This window comes from Haliaeetus albicilla, chromosome 2, assembly GCF_947461875.1.
Source record: "Haliaeetus albicilla chromosome 2, bHalAlb1.1, whole genome shotgun sequence".
Taxonomy (NCBI): domain Eukaryota; kingdom Metazoa; phylum Chordata; class Aves; order Accipitriformes; family Accipitridae; genus Haliaeetus; species Haliaeetus albicilla.
The window spans coordinates 3,833,505-3,860,478 of NC_091484.1; the positions used below are offsets into that span (position 1 = coordinate 3,833,505).

A 26,974-nucleotide genomic window follows, 5' to 3' on the forward strand; every position below is an offset into this window, starting at 1 on the left:
AATTATTCTTGTTTCTCAACATAATTGTAATGAGAGCCATTCCTGATAGGAAATCTCAAGCAAATATTTTAGATTGGCCTCAAATTTTCATTATAATTTTGTCTGGTTTTTTTAAAAAGACTTTCTAGGGAGTAACCAGACTTTGCTGGTTTCTTCATTAAGTGATGAAAACAGTTTCACTGTACTGTTACCCATTATAATCAGAAGAACACAGAATTTTAGAGGAGGGTTTTTTCCCTGTTGTCAAGAGATCTCATAAAACTTTGAAGTTATTTTATTTGAAAAATTACTGTCTTTGTCTTATTATCTGTAGTTCATTATTTGGAAAATAAGGTTTATATGGGATAAGATTTGAGCATATGAAGTGGTGATTTAGGGGGACATTCTGTGAACAAAAGTTATTGCTTAAAGAAATATGTAGCAAGTATTGAAGAGAAATAGTAAGTTTAAAACATAAAGCAGCTATGGTTTTGGTGTGTTATTTAGCAAACTGCAAATAATTCCTGCAGTATAGGCTTTCATTGAAGGGGAAATCTTGACTTAATTGGTTCTAATGCTTGGGCTTTCCCTTGCTGTCAGTTCAGCTAAGTTTTCGTCCTGTACTTAAGTAGGTTCTAACTGAATTTAGCTTAAGCTGTAAGAGTGATGGTATCGTCTCACTGACAAAACATGTTTAAGCTAAAAATACACTAAACTTTTACTGTTTTCTCAGTGTGAAAGAACTTAGAAAAGGTTAAGTTTATTAAATGTGAACATACATTTAGGAAAACACCTGATGTAATTTTCTCATTAGAAGGTCCCCTTAAAACTTCAAATTCAGTTGTTTCAGCAAAGTAATGTACCTGTGAATGTGGTTTGCTAATGGAATGTATCTGCAACTGTGGGGTTTGGGGTTTTTTGTTGGTATCAAAAGTTTTCAGTGCTAATAATTAGATATTTAAAAACTGTTCCTTAATGAGCAGTTGGTTTGGTTTAATAAGAACAAGGAACCTACATATATATATAACTCTTACTTACAGGATTGTGAATAGAAGGAACAGTGTAGGTCAGAGTCTTCGCCTTACCATTTAACCACAGTGAATATTATCTGTTATTTTACAAATTGTTTTGTGTCTCTATATTACTGCTTCCTAGCTGAATGCAAATAATAACTAATGGCACGTATAGGGGAAAGACACTGGTCCTCAAATTGAGGACCTTTTAAAAGTCATTAGATCCAGAAGTTAAAAAAGCCTCTCTTTATACAGATTTTCTAAATTTGCCACCAACTGTATATTAAAGGGTTTATTCCCTGCCCTTCATTCTGGACATGTTTATCTTCCACAAGTGCCAGTGGGAACTGTGCATGTAAAAGGAAGAAATACAGTAACATGAAACAGACCTACAGACCTTTCCATTTTTCCTCTTTATCAGAAACTCTCCCATCATTTTTGGATATACTTCTCTAAGGATTCAAGTCTGAAGCTTTCACAAAGGAGTAATTCTACTCACAATTTTTTTTTTTTTTTTTACTTATAGAAAGGCCTACAGCATCAAACTGAATCCTGCAACTGAGGGTTTAAAGTCACCTTTCCCTCTGCATACCAGTTTCTTACCCAACCAACCATTTTCTTGCAGAGCAAGCAAACACACCCAGTGTCCCTTTCCCCCACATGCTAAACTTGTGTCTGCTTAAGCTCTCCTTTGCTTGTTTGGTATGTTACCAGGTTGCCTGCTTCTCTCAAGTTTTAAAATAATGTCTAGCTGGAAAAAACCAAACAAACAGGGAGTGGGTTACAAGCTTTAATACTGTTTCCAAACAAAGTTTGTTTGAGATTATCTTTTTAGCAACTACTGGTATTTGTTTAACTTAGAGATAGACAAAATATTTATAGACTGGTGTAAATGTCAATGTAGTCTTTTAGCACAGATTGTAACAGAAATACAGTTATGAAGTTTAGCCCAGGTTTTCTCATTTTCCAGTATCTCTGTGTATACAACATATTTGCAAACTATTTAAAAGTAAATACATGATTTTTCAGGGGGAGAGGTAGGGGTTGTTGAACAACAACAAAATGATGTAACAATACAAAAAATATAAAAACTTGCTTTGGTTTTGAACACTTGCAGAGACCCTTTTTAATAATCATACCTGTTGCTGCAATCTTTTATTAAAAATATCAAGGAAGGAATTAAAACATTTCTTTACTTATATACAAATATATATAAAAAGTAAAGAAATATTAGATGCATATGCTTATGGACTAATGAAAATTGCCAATAGGTCATCTAATGGAATTTAGAAAAACTGTTATCTTTTTGACTTTTGTAGCTGTCACTATCTAAAATAATAAGTTTCTACTGAAAAGATAATTAAAAATTAGTTTTTTACATATACAATCTTTGTGTTTCCTTTCAGGTCTTGAGTCATCTCGGCCAAATTTAATTCTTGGATTGGTTATCTGTCAGAAAGGAAAACGTCCTGCCACTGGCATTGAAACGGAAAAGATAGAGGAAAAGCGAAGCAGAATTCAAGCACATGAGGAAACTGAAACATCACTGTTCTCTAAAGGGCCACTAGCTGCTTCGCAAGAGAAGAAAACTCCGAAATATACACTTTATTCAGGAGATTCAGCCGTAAGTACAACACCACCTGGATCTCCTCCACCTCCACCCCCACTTCCCGTTCCGGACACCTCGGCAGTTACACCTTCAGTATTAAAAATACTGTCCTCAATTAAAAGTGGAACCACAACTACTGTAACACCACCCATTTCAACTGCTGCTTCTGCAAGCGTTACTGCTACGCAGTCTACATCCTCAAAAACTGCCACTCCTCTGGAGCACATCCTGCAGACGCTTTTTGGGAAAAAGAAAACTTTTGAGCCTCTTGCTAAGGATTCCGAAACTGTTCAGTCTTCAAATCAGGAAGGTCAAGGTGCTGCTGATGGAGGAATGTCAGCTGTTCCTCTGTTAGATCCCATTGTGCAACAGTTTGGACAGATGTCAAAAGACAGAGCTATAGAAGAGGAGGAGGATGACAGACCATATGATCCTGAAGAAGAATATGGTCCAGAGAAAGCTTTTGAAATGCAGACTGGTGAAAGTGAAAAACGATACAATGTGGAAAAGCCATCTAATACAGCAGAACTAGAGGATGAAGCCTACGATCCAGAAGATGAAACTATCTTGGAAGAAGCAAAAGTTACTGTTGATGATTTACCTAACAAAATGTATACAGACACTAAAAGCAATTCTTCGGAAACATCTGCTTCATATGTGCCTGATCTATCTGCATCCTCATCCTTGGTAGAGCAGCAAAAAATGTTGGAAGAATTAAACAAACAAATAGAAGAACAGAAAAGACAACTAGAGGAACAAGAAGAAGCCCTCAGACAACAAAGAGCAGCTGTTGGTGTTTCAATGGCTCATTTTTCAGTGTCTGATGCTTTAATGTCACCACCACCAAAATCTTCCCTAATAAAGACTGAATTATTCCATCAGGACCAGCAAGCTACACAAAAAGTAGATTTACCTTCATCTTTAAATCAGCAAGCACAAGTTTTAAACCAGGGCTGTGACCCAAGGCAGAACAGAGATCCTCGACAAGCTAGAAGAATGGCGACAGAGACTAATGACAATGTTGATGCTCGAATAAAGCCACAGGTGGTACAGAATGAGATAACCACAAGAGAAAGTGCTCCAGCAAGTTTTCCAAATGCTTTGCAGAGTTCACTTGGTAAAGAAGACAAAACTTTAATTTCTGCTACTCAGCCCGGTTTTAGTGGTGATAATTGGGTTTCAAGTGAAAAGGCTTCTACGGCGTCCCAGAAAGAGGCACCTAATAGCAAATTTGAAAACACTGTTCAAGTTAATTTGGAAAACATGAGTCAAGCAGCTTCTGGAGAACCTTCTACATCCAAACCTTTACGTAAAGTGCTGCTTCCAACACCTCCAAGTACATCTTTTCAGCCTAATTTCTCCACATCAAATGACAGTCAGTCTTTGCAAGATATGCATAAAATATCATGGTCAAATGAGTCAAAGGAAGTAATGGGAAGGGATTCTTTTTCAAATACAATGTTTACTTCTCAGGAGAAGGTAGCTGGTCACTTTGAACCAGAGAGGGGTCTTTCATCAGTGCAATATGACGAACAAAGAAATCCTCAGTCTCATCAATTTGTAGAACAAACTGAAACTCCATCAGTTCAGACTGAGGGCGGACCTTCCCCACAGCACTTTGAAGAAAACCGAGCTGGACCTCCATTTTCTTTGTCTGGGCAGAAGGGAGGGCCTCCACCACCACTGATGCTCAATGCACCTGGAGGACCTCATGGACCTAATTTTAGAGGACCAGCACCACAGTTCTCTGAAGAGCATGGTTCTCCAAATAATGATGGGCAAAGAGGACCTCCATCAGGAAGATTTGGAGGTCAAAAGGGTCCCATTCCTTCCTTATTTTCTACACAGCATGGACCACCATCTCTTTTTGGTGATAACAGGGGCCCTACCCCTTCTTATCATGGTGTTCCAAGAGGAATGTCACCATCTCAGTTTGAAGATCGGAGGGAACCTCACATGGAACAAAGGGAATTCTCAGACTCCCAATATAATGAAATGATCAGGCCTCCAGGACAGTTCGAAGGACCAGATCCACCTCAGTTTATGGGAAACAGAGGTCCTTCGCCTTTTCCTTTTGGAGGTCAAAGACGACCCCCACCAGCTCAGTTTAAAGGACAGAGAGGAGGCCCTCAGTTTGGAGGGCCAAGAGGTCCAGCCCCGAGTCATTTTGGGGGACCAAGAGGGCCTCACCCAAATCAATTTGAAGGGCAGAGAGGTCCAGCTCCAAATCATATACCTGGTCCAAGAGGACTTTTGCCACAGCCATTTGAAGAACGGAGAGGGAGTCCACCACCCAGATTTGCCAACCAGAGAGGTCCAGCACCGCTTCAGTTTGGAGGACCAAGAGGAGCCACACCTGCACTGTTTCCAGAAGAAAATGAACCTCCTCCTTCTAGATTTCATTTCCAAGGTCAGTCACCACAAGGTATGAAGCCAACCCCAAGACCACTCCTGGACCTTCCAAGCCATCCACCACCCCACAGAAAAGAGATGTGGGAGGAAGCTGGACCATCTGCATCTCTTTCCAATATTTCTGGACAAGGATCTGAGTCGGAAGGACAGTGGTCAGCATCTGACTTCCGAGAAGGCAAAAATCCTGAATTTAGAGGCCAGACATTTGAAGGGAGACAGAGAGAGAGGTATGAGGGAGGAAATAAAGACAAGGTTTTAGATCAGCCAGAGCCTCAGCAAGCAGATAATCGACAAGGTAGACCCTTTGAGGAAAGACGAAGGGATCGAGAACACGGCAGACCTTGGGAAAGAGACCGTGGCAGAAACTGGAATAGAGACAGGGACTGGGAGAGACACAGAGACAAGGAATGGGATAAAAATAGAGACAGAAGCCAAAACAAAGATAGAGAGAAGGATTCAGAGAGGTCTAAAGAATGGGAAAGAAACAGAGACCGAGAGAGAGCAAGAACCAGAGAGAGAGAATCCTACAGGAGACGTGATAGGGACCGATCAAGAAGCAGAGACAGAGATCGTGACAGAGAGAAAGACAGGGACCGGGATCGAAGCAGGGAAAAAGAAAGAGATCGAGAGAGAGATCGAGATCGTGAAAGAGAAAGAGGAAAAGATCGCAAAGACCGGAGTAAGAGTAGGGAAATTGGTAAAGAGATGAAGCCAGAAACACCGAAGGAAACTCAGAAACCAACAGAAACAGAAGCTTCATCGTCCACTAATCAGTCATAGAAATATGATTGATATTTCCCATAAATGACAGAATTTTACAACACAGCAAGGACTGAGTCAGCATCTTCTGTATATACTGTATATTCCCACCTTTACAAAAATGCTGTTGTAAAACTAGCCTTACAAAATGTACTGATAAATTAGCAATTTTTGAACAACTGTGAATGAAAATACTCAAATAGATAAAAGGCAAGAACATACTGGACTTTCACTTGCTGCATTTTGTGCATAATGTTTTTCTTATAAAAATTCACAGCGTTACCTGTACTGAAATTTTGTTTTTCTACTTGCATCTTTATCTTAAAATTTCCATTTACAGTACAGAAATGGAAAAAGTCTAAGAAGAGCATATTGCTTTTTAAGATTATAAAGTTATGTTTTCCAGTAACTTGAATTGTAATTTTATAAGAGAATTTAATCCAGACCTTAGGAGCCATACTTTACATCTCATTTACATGATATTTTGGTGTCAAAAGTTGTTCCTACAGCACACGCTTTAAAAAAATGGAGTCCAATGTTGCCATCTTGTTTATTTTACAACGGAAGAGTCGTGTGTATTTAGGAAAAGGCTGCAGAAGAACAGTGTTAATAATTACTTGTGACTGATGGAGGATTTGAAAACGGAATGTTATAAGCTTAAAGTGCACTATCTTCCTTTTTATATACAGATATTTTGTGTTTTGGAATCCATCTGTTAAGTGTACAGCAAAGATACTAGTCGTACTCAGTTTTTTCACGAGGCTGAGGGGTTTTAAATGTTGCATTTTTACAAACCTGTAATTAAAGAACAGACAAGAGTAGCACCTTTATAACCAGCAAAACTTATAAAAACATCAGACATTTATTTGAAAAAGGCTAAGACTATAAATGAATTGGTATACCAAAGGAAAGAAGAAGTTGGTTAAATAGGCCACTAAATCTGTTACTTCAATTGAATCGATTTAGTGGAGCATTTTTTTGGTTTTGTTGTGTTTTGTTTTTGCAGAATTTTGCCATAGACTTAAGAAATGTCCCCATTTCATTGTATTTTTCATTCAAAAAGTGTTTTGCTCCTGGAAAAAAAAGTGTCACTGTTTTTTTGTTAGACCCTACTTAGTCTGGTAGTGTACATAAAACTTTCCACTGAAAAAGGTATAACTGCATTAAGCTTGAAAAGAAGAGTGGTGGTACTTCATGTTGTGTTTCAAGAGGGAAGTTTTTCACTGTGAAATACATTACATCGCTACTTTTCATGTATTCTTCAAGTACGTAATTCTAAAGTATGAAATTTGTTTGACCATGTAAATTAACAGTTGGGTAAATATGTTCATATTTTTATAAAAGAGTTTTGGAAATGTAAAATTAGATTCCTATAAACATTTGCATCTTGAAGACTACATTACAAGTAGCATGTATGCCATGTATCTCACTACAGATTTTACAGTTCCTATTGGTGCATCTTTGAAGTCCTTACACATCAAGGATTTGCTGGTTGAAATAGTCATCTGTATTCTGAACCTGTAGACAAAATGTTAAAATGCAGAGAGGTGGTATTAAATGCAAACATCTACTATGGTGTAAGATTTTTTTCTTAATGAGATGTTTCTAATTTAAAGACATACATAAAAGTATGCAAAAACTAAGTGTGTTTGTTTAGGTTTACTTGATAGAAATTTCTGTAAATTGTATTTTATATGGCAAAATATATCACTGTACATTAAAATATGGGACTTCACAGGTTTTTGTTACTGTAAGTAGAATAAACATCTACAGAGAACTGTTGTCCATTTCTTAAACCTGTATGTGTATATTTTTTTTTAAATATTGCTACATCTGAACAAACCACAAGAGTCTCATGACACACAGCTTTCACTTCCTCATTGTTTAACGAAAGAAGATGTTTTGCAGGACATCACTACCAATCAATGTTTCATTGTACGCATTCTAAAAAGCATATGAAAATCTGTGCTTATCATTTTTCTCTCAGTTCTAATTTATTCTGAAGGGGTTTTTTTATTTGAATTAGGAAGTTTGTAGATTTTACACCAAAAAAAAATCTAAAGAAAAGAGAAAATACTAATTAATTTAGGTCAGCTTTGAACTTAAGAAAAACTCAGTTCACACCACTTATGAATTCCTTGACTTCACATTGTTACGAAATAGATGTGCGGCTTTTCATCTTCTAGGAAACACTCCTTTATCACAGATCAGTTTGGGGAATCTGATCACGATTTAGGAACAGTAAATGCATCCTCCCACAGAGGTTGTGGCAAAAAACCCAACAGCAAACAGACAGACACTAATGACTTATTTTTTTAAACCACAGCTTTATATAGTTTATTATGACCTGGTCTTGGATTTTGTAGCAAGGTTCCTGTGTTCTACACTGCAGCAGACAGTAAAAGCTAAGCTGAAAAGATCATAACAATTTAACTCCATTTAGAGACTAAAAATGGTACTGAATTGTTATCGTGCATTGCAAGAACGAGAAAAATAAATTCTCTGGCTTTGTTCAAACTTCTGATTAACATGAAACAACCTATTATTTTGAGCATTTATCTATGTTTGTACTAAGCTAAATTAACTTTCCAATTTTTTACGTAAAAGCCTCTGAAAAGTCTAGAACAATATAAGCAGAAAGAATATTACATCTATAGAAGACTGTAATATTCCTTTTTGCATTCTGAAGGAGAGCATGCAGAAGGATTAGAGGAGGAGGGAAGTGTGTATTGAGTCCAATGTGCACAAACCCGCTTTTAAAATTTCTGCTTTTGTTTCTAGAGGAAAGTGACCAGTGTAACTTTCAGACTTTGGCTACACCTCATATAATATGGCACACTTCGACATGGAAAATGTCTGTGCATGCTACCTTGAGTGAACATGCACATCATTAAAGAATGCAGTAAACATTTTATTTTTTTAACCTCCTGAAGGGAATGAAGATTTCATAAAAGTATTGAAATTTTTTTATTATTGTATTCTGTTTATGAGCTAGAGTAGCATTTTTTTTTGCGCCTTTCACGCTCTGGCTTGTTTCTAGAATGCATCTTCGTAATAGGCATCTGTTTTTAATACTAAAATGCATAACCAGTAGCAGATACGTAATAGAGACCTACCAACAAACTGCTCATGATCGCGAGATGCCTGTTTGTGGAGAGAGTGATTCTGTGTGGATGCATTCAGATGGTCTCTGAGCGGAAGACCTAGCATCCAAGCTCATTTACATGAAAACATGATAATACCACTTTACAAGTCCAGAAAAACTGAAATTTTTTAAGGGGCTTTGGATTAACTTTCTATCAAAGAACACGTTTTAAACACTGGCAAACTACTAAAGTGTTTATAATTTAGTAGCTTCATCTTACAATAGGAAATCCAGGGCTACGGACTCCACTGTAGCTGTGTATTGGATGTAGCCTCCTGCCTCCAGTGCTTCACAGCAGCATTCTTGGGGGGGGGGGGGGGGAAGGGAAAAGCCTTTATCCTGCAACACTGAAACAAAACAGAGGTGTTAATTTCAAACCATTGTGGCTTTTATTTCTGTCTTAACAATTTTCCTTTGTACTATCTGTGCTATTGGTGGCTGTTAACAACTAGTAGGTGAAAATACCAAACGGTACCTGGATCACAGCAAAACCGGGACGGGCATGAGGTGTCATCTGTCGGGACTTGAGAGTCCTGTCCGAAGTGGTTTTGGGGAGGATTTTCAAAATACTAGGAGTGATTTAGACCACACGCCCACTGCCATTCACCAGGCCTTGTGCTCCTGAACGGCTGAGCTCTACTGCCCTGCTGTTGAGGTTAACTCGCAGTAAAGACAAGACAACTTGTAGTAAAGACAGGCTGGGGGCTGACCTGTTCCTAAGCCTTGTGTTGGTGAAAAGAATTCCTGTCGTGTGCGTGTTTATCGAGGAAGCCGTACGTGGAAAAGCAGTGCCGCGTTCCTGTTTAACGGCTGGGCGTGACAAAAGCCTTGCTGCGTTCCCATTTACAACGGGGAGGCTTCGCCCGAGGATGGGAGACGGCGAGTTTCGGGGAGCCTTTCCCCGCTCTTGGCAGTTCCCCCCGGCCGTTTCCTCACGGAGCGGGCTCGGCCACCCCACCTCGCCGCTTTTCCACAGCCCCAACTGGACAAAATACAAAAACCCCCAAGGGATGGAGGGCTGGGTACCTATCGCGACACGACGCCGACCTCTTTCCCCGGCTGAACTCCCCTCACAGCCGGGGCCCGGGACGGAGCCGCCGCCTGAGGGGAAGGGCGGGGCGGGGAAGGGCGCAGGCGCGCGGCCGTTGGGCGGGCGGCGGTTGCGCGCGGCGGTTGGCGGAGGCGCGCGGGGAGCGGAGCGGGGCCGGGCCGGTCCGGTCGGGTCGGGGGAAGGTTCGGCCGCTGTGCCTCAGCGTTAGGGCGGGCTGAGGGGTGGTGGTGGGTTCCCCTCCTCTTCTTCGTCCTCCCCTTGGCGGCCGAGGGCATCCTCCGCCCGCGGGCTCGGTGTGGGCAGAGGTGGGGCTGGTTCGTTCCCCCCCCCCCCCCTCCCCAGCTTCTCCTCAGCCGGGGCTCGTCCCTCCGCCTTCGGCCCACGGGGGCTCCTCTGAGGGAGTCTTAGGCAGCAGACTACCTAGAGCTTCCCTCCCGAGGCCGGGTGTTGGCAGGTGAAACCCCTTTTTTTGTGAGCAGCTGTGTCGGAGCGGGAGGGAGGGTGTTACTGGGGCTCGGAGGGGGGAGACATGGTTAGACTGTCTGGTACTTCGCTATCAGGAGCTTGCTCCTTGCTTTGTTACCTCACGGTGGTACAGCATCAGTATTAAGTGCAACTTTTTTGCTTTTTTTAATTGGGTAGTACTGATAATTCTTGAAGGTTTTGCGGTTTACTGTTGAAAGAGACATTGGTAACTGATTAGGTTTACTGTAGTCATGTCAGGATCAGCCCCAGAGGAGCCTCAGACCTCTATTCCTCAAAGCACAGCTAGTGTTCCTGATCCTGCTCCGGTTGCTGTTGGACCTGGAGGCTCAAGTGAAGTTTCCTTTGGTGAGCAAAATCTTAGCTTCACCACCACGGACGTCAGCCTGGTGGAGATGATGGAAATTGAGTATACCCAGCTGCAGCACATACTTTACTCACATGTGGAGGCACAAGCTAGTGAAGGTGAAGTGGAAGCTAGGCTCAATTCTTTCTCCTTGCCTGGTAATTCTGCAGACCCCCCTCTGCACCAAACCTCATTGTACACCAGTCAGGAGGGGAGTTCATCAAACTGCTCTAGGAACCAGTCAGTTTACCCAGTTACCTGTCAGTCAGGGTTACCTTCTGACAGCAGTTCGCTAAGTTCAAACCCACATTTGGGCTACACTGACTTTCAGGAGCTCAGAATGATGTTACTTAGCGAGTCTAACCTCCCTTCGAACCAAACAGATAAAACGCCTAACAGTAGCTCTGTAGAAGTCCCAGGACACAGTTTAGTAAAAGTTAAATATGGTGAAAATTTTGCTGGGATGAATAAAGAAAACATACTTGTTGAAAATTCGGCACTGGCACCAGAGCCTAGATCTAAATCTGCAGTCAGAGTTCGGTTGGAAGACAGATTCAACAGCATCCAGACAGAAAACCCCAGATGTCAAGAACCCCAAGAATCTGGAGTAACTCTTAACAAGTGTGTTGCAATTAATTTTAGTTTATATTGTTAAATTATGTATCATCGTATAGTTCAAAACTGATTTTCTAAAGGAAACCTCAGAACAGTACTTTTTTTAATAGGTCAGAATGAGGGGTTGGGCTTTTTTTTGAACATGGCTGCAACTCCACTGACCTCAGATTAGGCCCTTCTGTATAGTGCATAAATGGTACAGCATGTAGTTAAAAAATTAATTACTTTACAACTTTATTCTTGATATCATGATGTAAATAAAGGTGAGAGAAGAACATTACCTAGTTTTAACATGCAACTTGCTAAAGGCAAAGTAGACTTTTGATTGATCATAATAAAATATTAAGAGCAATTGATTACTGTTATAATGTGGAGGCCTGAGTATGGGGCAAACTTTGAGCAAAAATACTGTTTTACAGTCCAGCCCTGTAACTATTAGCATGCTGATAAAACATTTTATTGAGGCGTAAAGCTGAACTGTTACTGCACAGAATAAAATGCCTTCTTAGCTGATTTTTTTTTTGTCCCTGAAGTAGGCAATATGGCAATAACAGTGATTTCCATTTACAGTAAACGAAAGTGGTTTCTTGGTGATAATTACTAGAATTACGTGTAGCTGTAAATTTTTCTGCACTCATTTTCAAGTATTCAGTCTGGTATGTTTTCTGTGTTGTTTTTTGTTGTTTTTGTTTGTTTCTTTGTTTGTTTTTTAAGTTTAGTAACGTTGATTCGACAGCCGTCAGAACTGATAGGTGTTCCTCTTCATCAGCAAGAAAACAAGTGTGCTGCATTAGGGAAAAATAAGACTGCACCTGCCCCGCCTTCTTTACAGTTCACATACCCGTTATTTACTATGAATGCATGTTCTACTGCTGGAAGTGCTAATCCTTCACAGGCACAGGTAGATAATGTATTCACCGCTAGTTGTACTCGGCTAATTTCAAATGCTAATAATGTTCACCTCTTAGGTGTAGTATAATTTTAAAGGTTTGCATTGAAGCGTGACTTGGTTTGAGTGGGGATGATCAGAATGATCTGTAATGCAATTTATTCTTAATCTTTAAGACCATCAAAAATATGCAAATCAGTTGTGTGGCATTTGTAATAATGTGCAGGTAATAATCCAGGTAATGATCAGTAGGCCACTGGATTTCTTACTAGAAAGTTTTTTTTCGTTGAGTTTTTCAGTGTATCATCAGCTTCATCTATGCAAGACAAGAAGGAGATACTTAGTACCATTTTCTGTGGTTCCTTTTTTCCTAATTAATTTTGATGAAGAAGATCCCCTTCCCCCCCCCGCCCCAGACTTGCAGTAACCTCTGAAGCAAGAGTGATAGCATGGCACTTGGAAATGTTAGAGGTATCCCCAAAAGATTCATCAGTCTGTCAAAATCCCATGGTTGTGCACAGAAGTAATTGGGATTTATTGTGATACAGCACATTGAATCACAGGGCTAAAACTTAAGAAGTTAACATGAAGATACCAAAATAGTCTCTTTTTTTTATGTATATAGTCCTCTAAGTATTTCCTTTTTGGTTTTCACAGACCTCCGGAACATCTTGCACTGTTTTGGAAGCTGCCAAACATCAAGACCTTGGGATACCCAAGACATTGTCTTTCTGTTATCAGGAAATTGAATCCACAAAACAGACAGTAGATGCTATGAATAAAGCTTTGCCTGAGGAAGTTTGGATTAAAGTTGGAGGTAAACCTTTTATCTTCTTTACTTAGCTTTCTCTTGGCCTTCAAATCCTACAATTTTTTTCTGAATTTGTGTGTTTTCTAGAATGAATATAATTTTAGTGAATCATATGAGGTGTGTTTTTTATGTCTGAGATACGGGACTAGATTTCTTCAAAAACGTTCAACACATGAGTTTAGCTGTACTTTCAAAATTGTTTAGCACTTCTAGCTTGAAATGAGAAAACCTGAGGTTGCAAACTATCTTTGAAAATGTGGGCTTAGAGTAAGAACTGGTTTCTACGCTTTTTGACCCCAAAGTTGATATAGCAGATCCAGTCAGTATCAAACTGAAGAACATTTTAAAGGGCTCCCTCAAATGCTTATCAAAAGGCAGGCATGATCTCAATGGGTTCTCTGAGAAAATAGAAGCTAGATGGATTTTGTAACAGCCAACAGTGCCTTAGGGCTTCCGAAGGACACGCATTGCTATGGTTGGCAATAAAGCTTCAGAGATTATTCCACATAAAGAAAGCAACAAAAAAAAATTTTCCATGATCAGTATTTGCAGTGATTAGTGGGAGGTTATGAATAGGTTCTTCTTTTCTTCTTTGTTTTTCCAAGAAGATACCTTATGCAAGCAAGCGATAAGCAGAAGAAGTTGCAGCCGAATAAGCCCATTGGATCCAAACACAGATCGCAAACCTCTTGGTGAAATTCAAAATATGCGTGATGATAGCCAGAGTACTGCATCTGCCCAGGGTCGCTGGCAGTCAGCACAGTCAAATTCAAGTATGCAGGTGCAAAGTGGTACACAGGATGGAATCGCTCAGCGAAGAGAAAGACATAACCGCATGGAGAGAGACAGAAGGTAATTTCTATGAAGAGGGGCAGTACAAAGCTTTTGAAGCCTAAAATACTGATACTGTAATGCTCCTGTCATTATCCAGAGTAAAATGCATATTTGACATATTTTGTTTTACCTACAAGAAAAAGCAGTCCAGGTGGTGAGGGTTTGGTGTTTGTTAGAGGCAAAAAATATGTATGTTTCATTGTGGTCATCTTTGTTGTTTTTTTACTCTATAAACAAACAAAAAGAGATTTCAAAACATGTAACTAATTCTATAAAGATAAGGTAACTTGTGTATAACATGAACAATATACAAATACAAAACTTGTAGCAAACAAAAAGAAGTCCCCAAAGTCCATGGCTTGTAGTGCATGTGAGTAGGCTTCCTTTTAAAATGTTTTTTCCTTCCTTTTCACCCACCGGTTGAGATGATGACCTTTTGTATTTGCCTCTAGGCGCAGAATCCGGATTTGTTGTGATGAGTTGAATCTTCTGGTTCCATTCTGTACTGTTGATACTGATAAGGCAACAACTTTACAATGGACAACTGCATTTCTGAAGTACATTCGGGAAAGGCATGGTGATTCTCTGAAACAGGTTTTAAATCTAATTTCACTTTTATTCTTGATAAAAATGTGAAATGTTTTAAAGCTATCATAACATAGCTAAAAGTATATGGAATGCTTCTGCGTGATGCTGTTTGTGAAGGACCACTGCACCATTGGACCTTCCTTTAAATTTATTCATTTTTTTTTAATAGCTGGTTCAGTTCAGTAATATGAAATTGTAGGCTGTCCTCAGTCAGGGTTTTCAAATCAGATTTTAATCTTTTTTTTTTTTTGTTAGTATCAAGGTCAGAAATTGGGCTATGTGGACAATGTAGAATTGCTGCCGCCTTCAATCATTCCTCCCTTTAGCCTTAATTTTCTCTATTTCCCACCTGTTTCACAGAGTTGTCTTCTAGTTAGTTTTCATGAACTGGTAGTTAAGTGATGGGATTGACAGATACCTGCCCACACTATCTCAAAGTGCATGAGAGTAGTAAAGGGTTGTGTGCCCTATAAGCAGCTCCTGTGCTACCACACCAGTGATTGCAGCCCCAGAGTAATTCTGGCTGTGCTAAGTATTTTAAGATAGTAGATGGAATGTGTATAGGAAAACCTGCTTGTCTAGATACTGGTATGGCCCCTCAGCACTTCCTGTTAAAGGTTTGGGGTTTTTTCTCCCCAAGGCACTAGTGAAACAAAAACATACATCTTGAGTAAATATCTACATTAAACATAATTGTTATTTGTTTTTTGTATTTTGATTTTTAGGAATTTGAGAGTGTGTTCTGTGGTAAAACAGGCAGGAGACTAAAAATAGCAAGATCAGACTCATTTGTAACATGCCCAGTGCAGGAAAACACGCATGGCTATGGAGACCAAGTAGTCTGAACTGAACACCTTGAATTGTATGACAAGTGTGGCTAACAATGGCCCAAACTATTTTATTTTCTCCGTTTACATGCTGAATATGATTTGCAAAATATAACTTGTAAAAATATATAAATAGACCTTTAAAGAAAACATTCTTTATTCAAAATGGAAATGAAAGTTAACTACCAGCAATACAAATCAGTGCTCTGTTGAAGTGGCTTTGGGACCAGAAGCTACAAGAAAATGTCATGACAGCTAAGTACTTTTTCCCCTTTAGTTATAAAAAATCTGTTCTTTTTCTGTTTGTCATTCTGCTTTGGTTTTTTTTTTTTTTTGTGCTGTTTTTGTTTGTTTCCAAAGATGATCCAGTACAGTTAGGAATAGTTGTAGAACATCAGTCTGTCCTGTTACTTTAATGACTAGATGCAAATGTACTCTTCAAGTGTAAAAAGAAATTACAGTTACCATATTATAATGCCCATTTTTTCCATTAAAAATTTAAAGGTTATATTGGTTAATTGAGTAAGTGCATAGTTTCTAAACTGTGCTGATACTATGTTTACATTTGCTATACATATTTTAACATACTTGGCCCCAAAGAGGAATACTATGGTGTTAGCACTTTTTTTTAAATACAGTACTATTGTTACTGCCTAGCACACAACTGTCCAACAGGTTCTTGTATTGTTACTTCAGTCTAAGACTGGCATATTGTAAACAGATTATTTAAATACACAAACTATTTTCCTATTTAAAGATAAATATGACTCCTTTGTTCATAGGCTTTAGCATATAGGGCAGAAATAGAATAGTGTGTGAGCTCAGAATGGTTTTAATAATTTTTTAAAATAGATGATGCTAGCAGGTTTTAAAGTATAAAAAGGTCTCCCAAAATAAATACTGTTTTAAATCACGGATATGGACAATTTTGCAGCAATTTATTTCCAAACAATCCTAGTACAACCAGTTCTGGAAAATGGAGTTCAGCTGAGTTAATTTGATGTGTATAATGACACTTACGACATCACAAAGAAAAGGTTAAAAAAAAAATCTCCTTTTATTTTTACAACAGTTCATACAGGTGTTTTTGGCTGGACTTTAGAAGAGCATCCTTTCTTATTTGGGGTTTCATTAACAATTACTGTGCAAATAGCTTAAGTAGAGGTTGTGAAAATGCTGTTACTTAATTTCCTTTATTATCATATGGAAATATACAAAAATTCTCCCCTGTATATTAAAATATATACATTACACCTTTTGCAGAATTTGATTGCAAGAGGATTACTATTTACTAGTCTTGGCAAATATTTGAGGTGCAATCTGAAAATTGGTAACTGACAGCATTGTACATAAGCTATGGTCTTTTCTTAGGCCAGAATCTTAAGTAAAGTACAGGATATTTAAATGCCTAATTTCCACTGATGGAAGTAGCAGTTAGGTGCCTGAATATCTTAACATATAGCTTAGTGCACAAACCTGCGTAACTGAAGTCAGTGGGAGCAGCACCAAGGAATTCAACTGGCAAGACTCAAGTGTTTATACAGAAAAGTTGTGATCTTTAGTACATGGCTGGGGGGTGATGGTAAAAAGGAACAATGCTTCCTCTTGCAGGTCTCTTGAACAAAGGGAGAAAGAGGAGGTGAGGTTGTTTAGTAGTAAAAATTCTGGAAAATAATTGGGGGGAGGAGAAAATACTCATAAAGCATCTTTTAATTAAAGTTTTCATCTGATGCTTTCTTTTTGATAGAACTGTGTCAAAGTCTCCACTTAATACAACAGAAGGAACATCTGTCCATTTATCACTAGGAGGATTCTGTCTGTTCTCTTACAATGCACTGTTTATTTAAATATTCAGTCACTTCTCCACTTCTTGTACTGTTTTATGATTTTTTGGAAATTGATGCTCCAACAGCTCCCATGCAAGCCGACGTGTCACATATTCCTGGAGTTCCCTGAGCCCCAGTAGCACCAGGAGTACCAGGATCCCCTGGAAGACCAGGTTCACCCTGAGCACCATCACGACCATTTTTAGTAATTCCAGGTACACCAGGTAGTCCTAAACAAGAAGGGGAAAAAGATTACATGAATTATTTCCTTCCCCCCCCCTTTTTTTTAATATATGTGTATATATGTTACCTTTAGAGTTCTTAAAATACTTTGAGTTGTCTGTACATCAGACTTGTTGTGGCCTGTTGAGTACAAGGTGTTGAATAAATTTAGCCTGAATCTGGAGTATGTGCATTGGATTTTTTAGAGTATCTTTACCTTTACTAGAATTACCTCAGTATAGTCGAAGGAGGATGTTTAGTATTGCGCTTTTGTTACCACATGTGTCTGGTTTGACTTTTGCTGACCTCTGTAGAACTGGATTCCATCTCAGTACTGCCTCAGTTAGTGTATGACTCCATGAATAACAAGTAATTTGTAACCAGAATTATTTTATGTCATCCCTGAATAGTTTGCTCAAGGCATGTCCTGGATGTGTGAGCTCACAGCTTACTTATTGTGACAACAGGAGTGCTTACAACTGTCCCACCTTAGTGGGAGGCTGTGGCCTTCAGCTGCTTCAATTCATTGCACCTCTGTAAGTCTAGTTGTAATTGAGATTCTGAGTAAGGGAAAGAGAGTAGTGAGAATGATGATAAAGAACATCTCCCTGACATTACAGATAAGGAGTTTCCTTTATACCTGTGTCCAATTTCAAAAATTTGCTCACGATGAAATACATATTTTGTTTATTGGCAAAAATAATTTCTGCTATTATGTTTCTTTTTTCCTTCAGATGCCAAAAATAACCACAAAACACTAATTTCTGTAACAGCAAGCTGCTGAAGCTTTCTGAAATACTGTACAATATGATTCTGTCTCCCTGAGGGACAGCTATATCAGGTGGCCTATAAGCCTGCATTTCTGTCTTAATTATGATAGAGAGAGAGATGGTGCCTGATCCTTTTTATTCACGTAAGTGATGAAGTGCATCTACTGTTGATCTCCTCACATTTCATGAGTAGGACAAATGCTCTCAATATCTAGTATGTGAAACATAGCCCCTTTTTATGTGCTTTGGAAAAGAAAACCTTTATGGATTAATGCAATTAAATTCTTCCATAAAATAAGACAACTGGGTATAAATATTCTGGGTTTATGAAAATACATGGATGCAGAGCCTGCTTTTGATGCCTGTAGCTTATGCATTGTACAGATGTAATCACAATGAGAAAAGCTGCTTTAACAGGTGAGCAAAATAAAAGAATATTCTTCCAAGTTTCTAATAGATATTCATTAATTTGCATAAATTAATATTTGAATCTTTTGATAAAGGATTCATGACTTCAGAAACTGGGATTATAGCCAGGTACAGAGCAATAACACCACTATCTTTCAAAATCATTGCACTAGGATGTTATGTTTGTTTCTGGTAAAACTAAATATTGTCCCCGATTTCCCATGTTTGATCCAGAAACATGAACTGAATGTCGGAGGACTACAGCTGGTCATCCAGGCTGTAGCTTTCCCTGAGGGCATTCTTTCAGCAGAGCACCAAAAAGACCATGTTCACCAGGAAACAGGCAGCAGGCATGATCCTTTTGCCTTAATCTGGAGCCAGAGCCCCACAAGTGTTACACACCTTTAAATGAACTGATACACTACTTGTTAATTAACTAGTTATTGCATATGGAGTACCACTGAAAAGAACAACCTTCTGACACTGGCAGCCCCGTGGGAGTAGCTACGAAGGGTTCTAACTTCCTCATCTAGAAAAGCTCCTGACCTCTCACAGCCATTAGTGGAAGAAACAAAGAACAAATGAAGAGCCTGGCTGTCCCAGCAGGCTTTTCCCAGAAACATTCTCCAAACCGTTCAGGACTAGACAGGAGTGCTGTGAAGAGGGGATGTGCTGAGTTCTGCTGTTCAAACTCTGCACCCGCTGTACCCACAGGAAGACAACCCTAATGTAACGATTACAACAAAAAAGTGATTATAACATACTGCCAACATTAAGCTGAGCTGTCCCTCTTAAACCTTTACTTTTTTAGTCATGGTTTATTGAATTATTTGCACAGCCTTACCTTGAAGTCCTTGATCACCATCAGGCCCATCGATACCTTGACCAACAGGTCCTTTATCTCCCTTTTCGCCAGTGTCACCTTAAATCATAAACAGACAATTTCAACAATGAGTTGTGCACTGCAGCTGGATCCAAGGACAGGAAGGAGAAAGATCAAGAGAAGCTCAACATCCTCAGGACATTCCTAGGATCTTTGCTTACACTGCATCCCTAAAGATGCAAAACTGCCCTCCAGAACTCCCACCTGCTGCCCAAGGCCTGATCTTTTCTCCTCCACCACTGCAATTAGTACAAGTTTGCAATTTATTTCAGTGGGAACAAAGAGGACCAGGTTGGATTAGTCTTACGTACCTCTGGGACCAGGATCACCAAGTTCTCCTGTTGGCCCTCTGTATCCAGGGGGACCACGAGGACCAGGATGCCCAACACTTCCCATAGCTCCAGGAGGACCTGGGGGACCAGCTGGGCCAGGACGACCCGTCATTCCAGGAGACAAGGGCTTTCTCAGATTAGCAGCTAACTGTGCAATTTGATCTGAAAAGAACAATTAAAACCCACACATTCACCATTTTCACTCTTTGCTTGGCTATTTGTTGTCTGCCACCAAGCATGGAGTGGTTGAAAACTCTGTCTGACAGTAAAGCAGAACTGCATGCTTGGGCAGATCCTGCTCCCTGCTGCTCCTACACACTTAACTGCTTCTGGTAGAGGAAACATGGTCCTCTCAGCTCATCTGTGGATTTTTTTTTTTTTTTTTTTTTTTAACATCTCCACAGAGGGAGATTTTGGTCAGAAATCTGCAGGTTTTTAAGCCGTTGATATCTCCTGTTTCCCAAACTACTTTAAAAGATGTCAAATATTCTAGAAATTGATACTTAGATAATCAAAACAAGTTTTCAGAGTTTAACTTCATCCCAAATGGCAAACATAACCTCTAAATACAGAGCAGTAGCCTCAAAGAAAGAAGAACACTCCTTGGGAGCGGGTGCCTGCCCCGAGCCCTGCTCCATGGCAATGGGGTGTGCCGTGGAGAGGAGAGAAGGTGGGAGCTGAAGTTCAAAATGACACAGGTCAGGGCAGACACTTCTACCAGCCAGCTCTTGCCAGCGTGCGTGCATGAGACTTGGGTCAAAGCTGCTTTCAGCACACTTGGTATGTTGCCATGATGAATCATATAAAAATACTAATTTTAGAAAAATGAAAGACATCTCAGACAACGAGGTGATCTCCTGAATAATTTCCTTACATTAAAGGACAATATATTTTTTCTTATTAAGACAGAAAAATAAGAAATCTCAGGAGCCATCTTATGTTCAGAATCTACTCATCTTCAGCTAAATATGGTAATTAAAGTCAGCTTTCTCTCAGTAATACTCACCATTTATCATTTCCCCACAGAGTTCTCTTATATGTTGTTCACTGGCCTCTTTGCCCTGCAATTTGCAGAAGAATCTGTCCTTATACAAAGCACATTATCGATAATCATCCCTGACAGAAGCTTCAGGACACAAAACATTTCCAGCAGCTCAGTAAGCAGCGTAAGATCCCACATGAAGAGGAGTAGAGAGGAGTGGCTTTTTTTCCCCTCTTCAAAAGATGACGGCTTCAGTTCAGAAGCTCTTTCATACTAATGGCAGAGAGCAATTTTAATGTTAAGCCAGATACTTAATCTGGAGTTTATTTGGCCTTTCCTGAATGATGAAACATCAGCTCTGGACCAAGACAGAGGTCTAACATTTGAAGTGATGAATAGGAGCTGTATTTTTAAATGACCGACTTCTAACTTGCTTTTGTAATAAGAACAGGGACTTACACCCCATTCCAATAGATGCAGATCATCTGTTCGTGTATCATTGTGAGAGAAGATTAATTCTCCCAGGCATGCATTCTGGGGGACTTTAATTCTGAAGCTTGCAAACTGTTAAAACTTTTTGCACTGGTAAACTCTTGATGCAAGACTGTTAGCTTACATACACTGTTACCTACTTTTGCCTGCTCAAACGCAGCACCTGATTTTCTGAATACGCATCTAAAATCCACGATTCATTTAGTCACTTGACTGTGCCCCAGAAGCAGATAATACTTACAGGTGGCCCAGGTTTTCCCGTGATGCCAGGAATGCCTTGCTCTCCCTGATGGCCCATGGGCCCTGGATGTCCTGGGATCCCTGGTGCTCCCGCTGTCCCATTAGGTCCTTGGACACCTTTTGGACCAAGTTCTCCTCTTTTTCCTGGCTGTAATAAAGCAAAAAAACCCAACAAAACCCACTTAAAACAGAAGACATGGGCCATTCTTTTCTCATGGGGATTAGTTAAGCCTTTCTTCAGGTTTCCCTCACTAGTGTGGCTGACCATATGCATTTCTTATATCGTATGGGTGATTTTACATACATAGGTCATGATAATAGGAGTCCTTGCTGCAGCAAAATTATCACATTTGAATGTTTTGAATGCCACAAAAAAAATTGTCATTGTCATAGATTTTATAGCATGACCATGAAGGAAACATGCTTCTAGGAAACGATGCCAGAACATAGTTTACAGAGATATGTCATCAAAAGATGCGATAAGCATGTTTACTCCCCAACTTTTCGGGGCATGAGCCCACAATATCTAACACATACCTCTCCTTTTTGGCCGGGGGGACCAAAGGGACCCTGTTAGAAAGAAAAGAGAAATAAGAAAGCATGATCCATTCAGAAAATGCAGATCTCTAGTCAAATCTCCTAAGCTCCGGGAAGCCGTGATGACATGTACGTGGGCTTTTCTAGCAAAGGGGCCAGGAATGATTAAAAGGATGCTGGAGACCAGATTCAGCCCTGGCACAACAGGGAGAGGACTCTGATGCCAAGACTTGCCCCGGGTACCAATGCTGAACGCAGGTCCAGGCAACCTGGCTGCTTCTTGAGATGGACCAAACCCCCCCAGACAGAGCAATGTCGACCGCTCTGAGGAGCAAAATAACAAATAAGTGCTGATACACCACAGTTCTGCCAAGGCCACACCGGCTATCCAGTGCTTCCTGAAGACAAGAGCTGATGCACACCGTGAATTCGGTGGCGGAAAGGCTTGCGTTGCCTTCTTTTCGCAGCTAGCAGGGTTGGAGCTCTTGGACGGTTAATTCTGACAGACCACATTAGTTCTTGATACGTGGTTCTCTAGACCCATCTGTTATTTGAGGAGTCAAGTCTACTGAATTTAAGGACACCTACCAGTTCTCCTTTGTCACCTGGGAGGCCATCTGCTCCAGCAATGCCCTGAAAGTGAGATACCAGAATTAACACTGCACAGCAGATTTCAGGTTCCCCGGCTCTGGGTCTCATAGAAAACATGGGTTTGCAATGACAGCTAAACGTTCAGTGTCCAGTGTAACTGTGTCCTCTAGGCTTCCTCAGTAGAAAGAGTCATCTGCAGAACAGCTTCATCCCACGCTTAAACAGAAGCGATCCATCACTTGGTGAGGACCATCCCTCTCCACTCTGTCTGGGGACTGTAAGAGTGGCTAAAGCTCTGGTGACATTAATTTTACTAGCCACGACAAGGAGCATCAATTTGCTGATCACCTCCGTTAAGCCAACAGCAGTGTATGCAATTCCAGCATCGCTGCAATCTGCCGTCACTGGCCGCACAGGCAGCGCTTCCTGTGCCGAACGCTCTGCAGCAGATCTGGCTTATTGTACGGCAATTAGAACAGATAATGAACATCGTTATGGTGACTCTATGGCTTTAGAGAGGAAGTTATTTCAAGACAAACGGAGATTAGGTTGATCTTTCCCTTAGCAACAAAACAGAGACCACGCAGACACTGACAAGGGTAAACAAAATAAGCAACGCTTGCTGGAAAAGCACTCGTTTTCTGCAAAAACACAGTCATGCATTAATCAAAGTCATATATTTGATGAAAACTGGCTCAAAAGCTCATTGCTGAGATTAATCCAACTATGGAAGTTAAGCAGCAAAAAGTAAAAGATTAAATTAGTCTATTAGTGTGCTAAGCTTTGAGGCTAGCACAAATCCTCTTCATCAGGCATATCAAGTTCAGTGAAAAGCTGTGCTTCTAAACTTAACTCAGGAGGAATATGATGTGAGGAGCTCATATATGGCACGCCTCGTGGTTACAAAATACACAGCAAGAGCGTAGCATTTTTATCACAGCATTTTCATGTGTCTCCATTAGAACAGACTACATCTCTTTTACCAACACAGAAAAAACGGGACCAAAGAGGGTTTTGCCGGTGCTTGCTCCAGAATATTTTCATTTGATGGAGGAAAAGCAGTTTGTGCTGTCAAAGCCTGCACCTATGGTACAGTTTAAATGCCTCTGCTGACTACAGCATGAAAGTTTTCACTTACCTGGTTACCTTTGGGACCAGGAACACCAGTAGGACCCTGAGAATATGTAAAAGAAAGAAGGCAAATGAGCTCAAACTGTTATTTTTCTGTGAATTCCTGGTGCGGTCAGACATCCACTCACTCAGCAAGGGGTTGGGAATTAGTCTCCCAACTGCCAAGTAGGAGGGTCCAAATCTCATTCATACTTCTTAGAAATAAGAAGAGATTTTAAGCATCCTTGCTAGCTTTGTAGCACTCTCTACAGTCACCGGTTTGTGTTGTAGGACAGTTTCTCAAACCTCTTGCCATGCCAGAGGCAGCAGAGAGCAGCTGCCAGACCAGGCAGGACCTCCCAGTTCAAGCCTGGTCGTCTTCTGCCCACCAAGTCCTCATCCAACAGGACCAGAGAGACTTTCTTGACATGGCTCAGTGATGTGCTGCTCCCCACCTGCCTGGCACGGTTATCTACACTGGCCTTTTTCATACCATCCTCCTCAATTTCCTAAATAAAGCTAAAATAAATTCTGTGCTTTTAATCCTAGTCTTTTAAAACTGTTTCACAAAAGTCATCTTTCACATCCATCCCAGGGGTGGGAACTCTGTTTTGCTTCTGCCCCTCTGCTTTTCATTATTGTCATCTCACTATCATGACCGAAACAGCAATTTTACAAATTCACAAATTAAAGGGCGAGGTCCAGGATGAAACTTATGGGCAATTGATCTCTGCCTTTCACACCTGAATATGTGAGAAGGAGACTGAATTTACTCAGGGTGTAAAATGGACAAGAACATTATTGTACCGCAAGGGCAAAAAGTCAGGATGGTTTTTCAAGGCTTTATTAGACTGTCAGTTTTTCTGGGGATTTAAAGTTAGGTGCTCCTGACTTTGAGATTCACAGAACAACACAGCCACAGCAATAAAATACATTTAGACAATAAACTGATTGTCACCCTAGGAATAAGTCAGACAACTTGAGAAATCCTTCCAACTTTATCTACCTGGCATTCACAGAGAAGACATGAGATATTTTCAGCCCTGTTTGTGACTTTGGCAGAGCCAACAAGGAGTTCTGGAGAACCCCAGATTTTTTTCTCTACATGGGAAATTCAACCATTATACCCTTCAAACAGGACTTCTACAGCACATTCATCAGTCTGGCATCTGCAAGCTGATCTTTGTTTAATAACCAGATCTGGAGATGGCTCAGCTGAACAAATCTTCAAGGAAGACAAACACATGTCATTTTGCTCAAGTCAAACACTGAGTAAGTTAAAAAAAGGGGCGGGGGGGGATTTCTATTAAAGAAAAAATAATTCTCAGTAAAACAGACAATGGAATGTGGAAATGCAAGAATGGCTACAGCTATTTATAACTCCCATTTTATGTTTGCCAATGGCAAAGGCAATATATTCTTTTCTGAACGTTATTATCTAGATTTATACCTCTGACTTCACAGAGTCCCAAAGCTCCATAAAAGTTTATGGCAATAAAACACAGCTTAGTCAACAAAGACTCTGTCCTGCGAGGAATGCTCCCTTAAAGAAAAGCTTAGCCAAAAAGACTTTGATTCAAAACTGTAATTTCCAGCAGCAGTAATTCCCAGCATGCAGCAGGAACAAGTGACAGGACTTTAGGGTCACCAACTTGATGTCCACCAGCCATCCTCACGTTTGTATCACCCTATCAGTTAAACACAACCAACATTTTTGGTTAAGCATCTGGTGATGCCAGTATGGAGCTGAGAGAGACATTGCCCCAGGCAGCTGCTGGCATCCAGAATCCTCAGGAATTTGATCATAATAAATATGCTTAGGAAAAATATTTGCCTATTGCTACCTCAAGTCAAATCCTTTCCCTCCCCAATATCCTACTCCAACAAGATGGTTTATATATCATCTCAATGCTATTTTATATCTTACAGTCAAATGCACTAATCCTCTTGTATTTTTAATGCCAGCAAATACACTTACTGATATGCTGGTTTATATTCCTGGCCACAGTCAGTCCAAGGACTGTGAAAAAGCGTATCAGTACCTCTTAACTCAGGCTTGCAGGAATTTTTTTTTTTTTTCCAAAGAAAAAAAGCCACAGTTGATTTCAGAAGAGCGTGATGGGTTAGCTGCAGCTGGGACGGTGTAATTGGATTGATCCTGTACTTGCATTTCTTCTCTTTATACACATCAGGACCAGCAGGCTGGGTTGGCAGTAAAGCAAACCCAGGGCAGTATCTGCTGTGCTCTTTGTCCGCCCCCCGGCAGATGCCATCACCCCCAGCAGCAAAGGCTGTTTGTTTAAGCTATAAGGACACGGTCTGAAGTTTTAGGGTCTTCCCAGCCCTAATCTTGTGCCTAGTAACAAGTGTGGAAATTCGCAGGGCTGATTGCTGGCGCAGCCCTCGCTGCTGCCTGCACAGAGAAGGACTGTGGGCACACGTGGCTGTCACCGACACCAGTGGGACTGGGTGGGCAGATGGAAGTTACTCTGAGTACCAGTTGCATACATGGAGGTGGAAAGTCTCCAGCACTACCCAAACCTGCTACAGCACGCTTTCCTGGGGAAAGCTGTTAACGAGCTGTGGTGTTAAGAAACAATCAACAATTACATCTTAGAGTAACTACACTTAACTTCAGAGCCAGAAATAAAACCTACTTTTTTATTTTTATTTTTTTTTTTTGCTTGAAGCATAACATTTTCCCTCCCTCTGCTTGGAGCAGCTCTCTGGATACCAGGCTGCTCTGTGCAGGGGCCTCTTCCCCTCTGAACATACATTTTTCACCGCAGCAAAGCCCTGACTGCAGTCAGAACCCCACAGCTCCACAATAACCCTCCTGTTTCACACTTCCAGGCTCACAGTCCCTCCAAGAGGCTTTTTTAAACCTGCCTGGAACCAGCACAGAAGGGCCATTGTGAAACCCCCGTGGTGCCGCTGCGATTGCTTACACAGAAACTTCACCTTAAAGCTGGAGCCGAGGGACCCGGCGAACACATGGCTACTGTTCTCTTGCAAGCCCTGAGCAAATGTCGTTCACTTTGCCCTGCTGGCTTCTTTTAAATGAGAATGAATTCATTTAAATAAAAAGTTGCATTTATTCTGAGGTGTGGGGCCCAGGTGTGTTGCTGTTCGAAAAGAAAATCACTGAGCAAACTGTAATTTAAAAAATCCAGAGAACCTAATCAAGCATCTGAGTATCAAAAATGCATGAATCAGCCCT

At 40.4% G+C, this 26,974-nt stretch overlaps 3 protein-coding genes across 6 annotated transcripts in view; 2 read left to right on the forward strand and 1 right to left on the reverse strand.

The window, feature by feature from the left end:
* DIDO1 (death inducer-obliterator 1) overlaps positions 1–7,568 on the forward strand; it is a 56,880-nt gene extending 49,312 nt beyond the window's left edge. For all 3 annotated transcript variants that reach the window (XM_069803588.1, XM_069803599.1, XM_009918326.2), the window contains exon 17: positions 2,399–7,568. In XM_069803588.1, the coding sequence (XP_069659689.1) occupies positions 2,399–5,793 (3,395 nt within the window). In that variant the 3' untranslated portion in view covers positions 5,794–7,568. The remainder of the gene's footprint in view (positions 1–2,398) is intronic.
* A 2,871-nt stretch (positions 7,569–10,439) lies between these two features.
* TCFL5 (transcription factor like 5) lies at positions 10,440–17,593 on the forward strand. 2 transcript variants are annotated; one of them, XM_069803648.1, is made up of 6 exons: positions 10,440–11,418; positions 12,127–12,313; positions 12,959–13,118; positions 13,718–13,964; positions 14,399–14,540; positions 15,260–17,593. In XM_069803648.1, the coding sequence occupies exons 1-6, from the start codon at positions 10,685–10,687 to the stop codon at positions 15,377–15,379; spliced, it is 1,590 nt and encodes a 529-aa protein (XP_069659749.1). In that variant the 5' UTR covers positions 10,440–10,684; the 3' UTR covers positions 15,380–17,593. The 2 variants fall into 2 exon arrangements, with proteins under 2 accessions (XP_069659749.1, XP_069659741.1); XM_069803640.1 differs by having other exon boundaries at positions 10,441–11,418; positions 12,127–12,322; positions 13,721–13,964.
* COL9A3 (collagen type IX alpha 3 chain) overlaps positions 16,400–26,974 on the reverse strand; it is a 39,668-nt gene continuing 29,093 nt past the window's right edge. Inside the window, exons 25-32 of the mRNA XM_069803627.1 lie at positions 23,783–23,818; positions 22,642–22,686; positions 22,054–22,086; positions 21,518–21,664; positions 20,809–20,863; positions 19,782–19,964; positions 19,432–19,509; positions 16,400–17,417 (exon numbers count right to left, since the gene is read on the reverse strand). Coding sequence (XP_069659728.1) covers positions 17,242–17,417; positions 19,432–19,509; positions 19,782–19,964; positions 20,809–20,863; positions 21,518–21,664; positions 22,054–22,086; positions 22,642–22,686; positions 23,783–23,818 — 753 coding nt within the window. The 3' untranslated portion in view covers positions 16,400–17,241. The remainder of the gene's footprint in view (positions 17,418–19,431; positions 19,510–19,781; positions 19,965–20,808; positions 20,864–21,517; positions 21,665–22,053; positions 22,087–22,641; positions 22,687–23,782; positions 23,819–26,974) is intronic.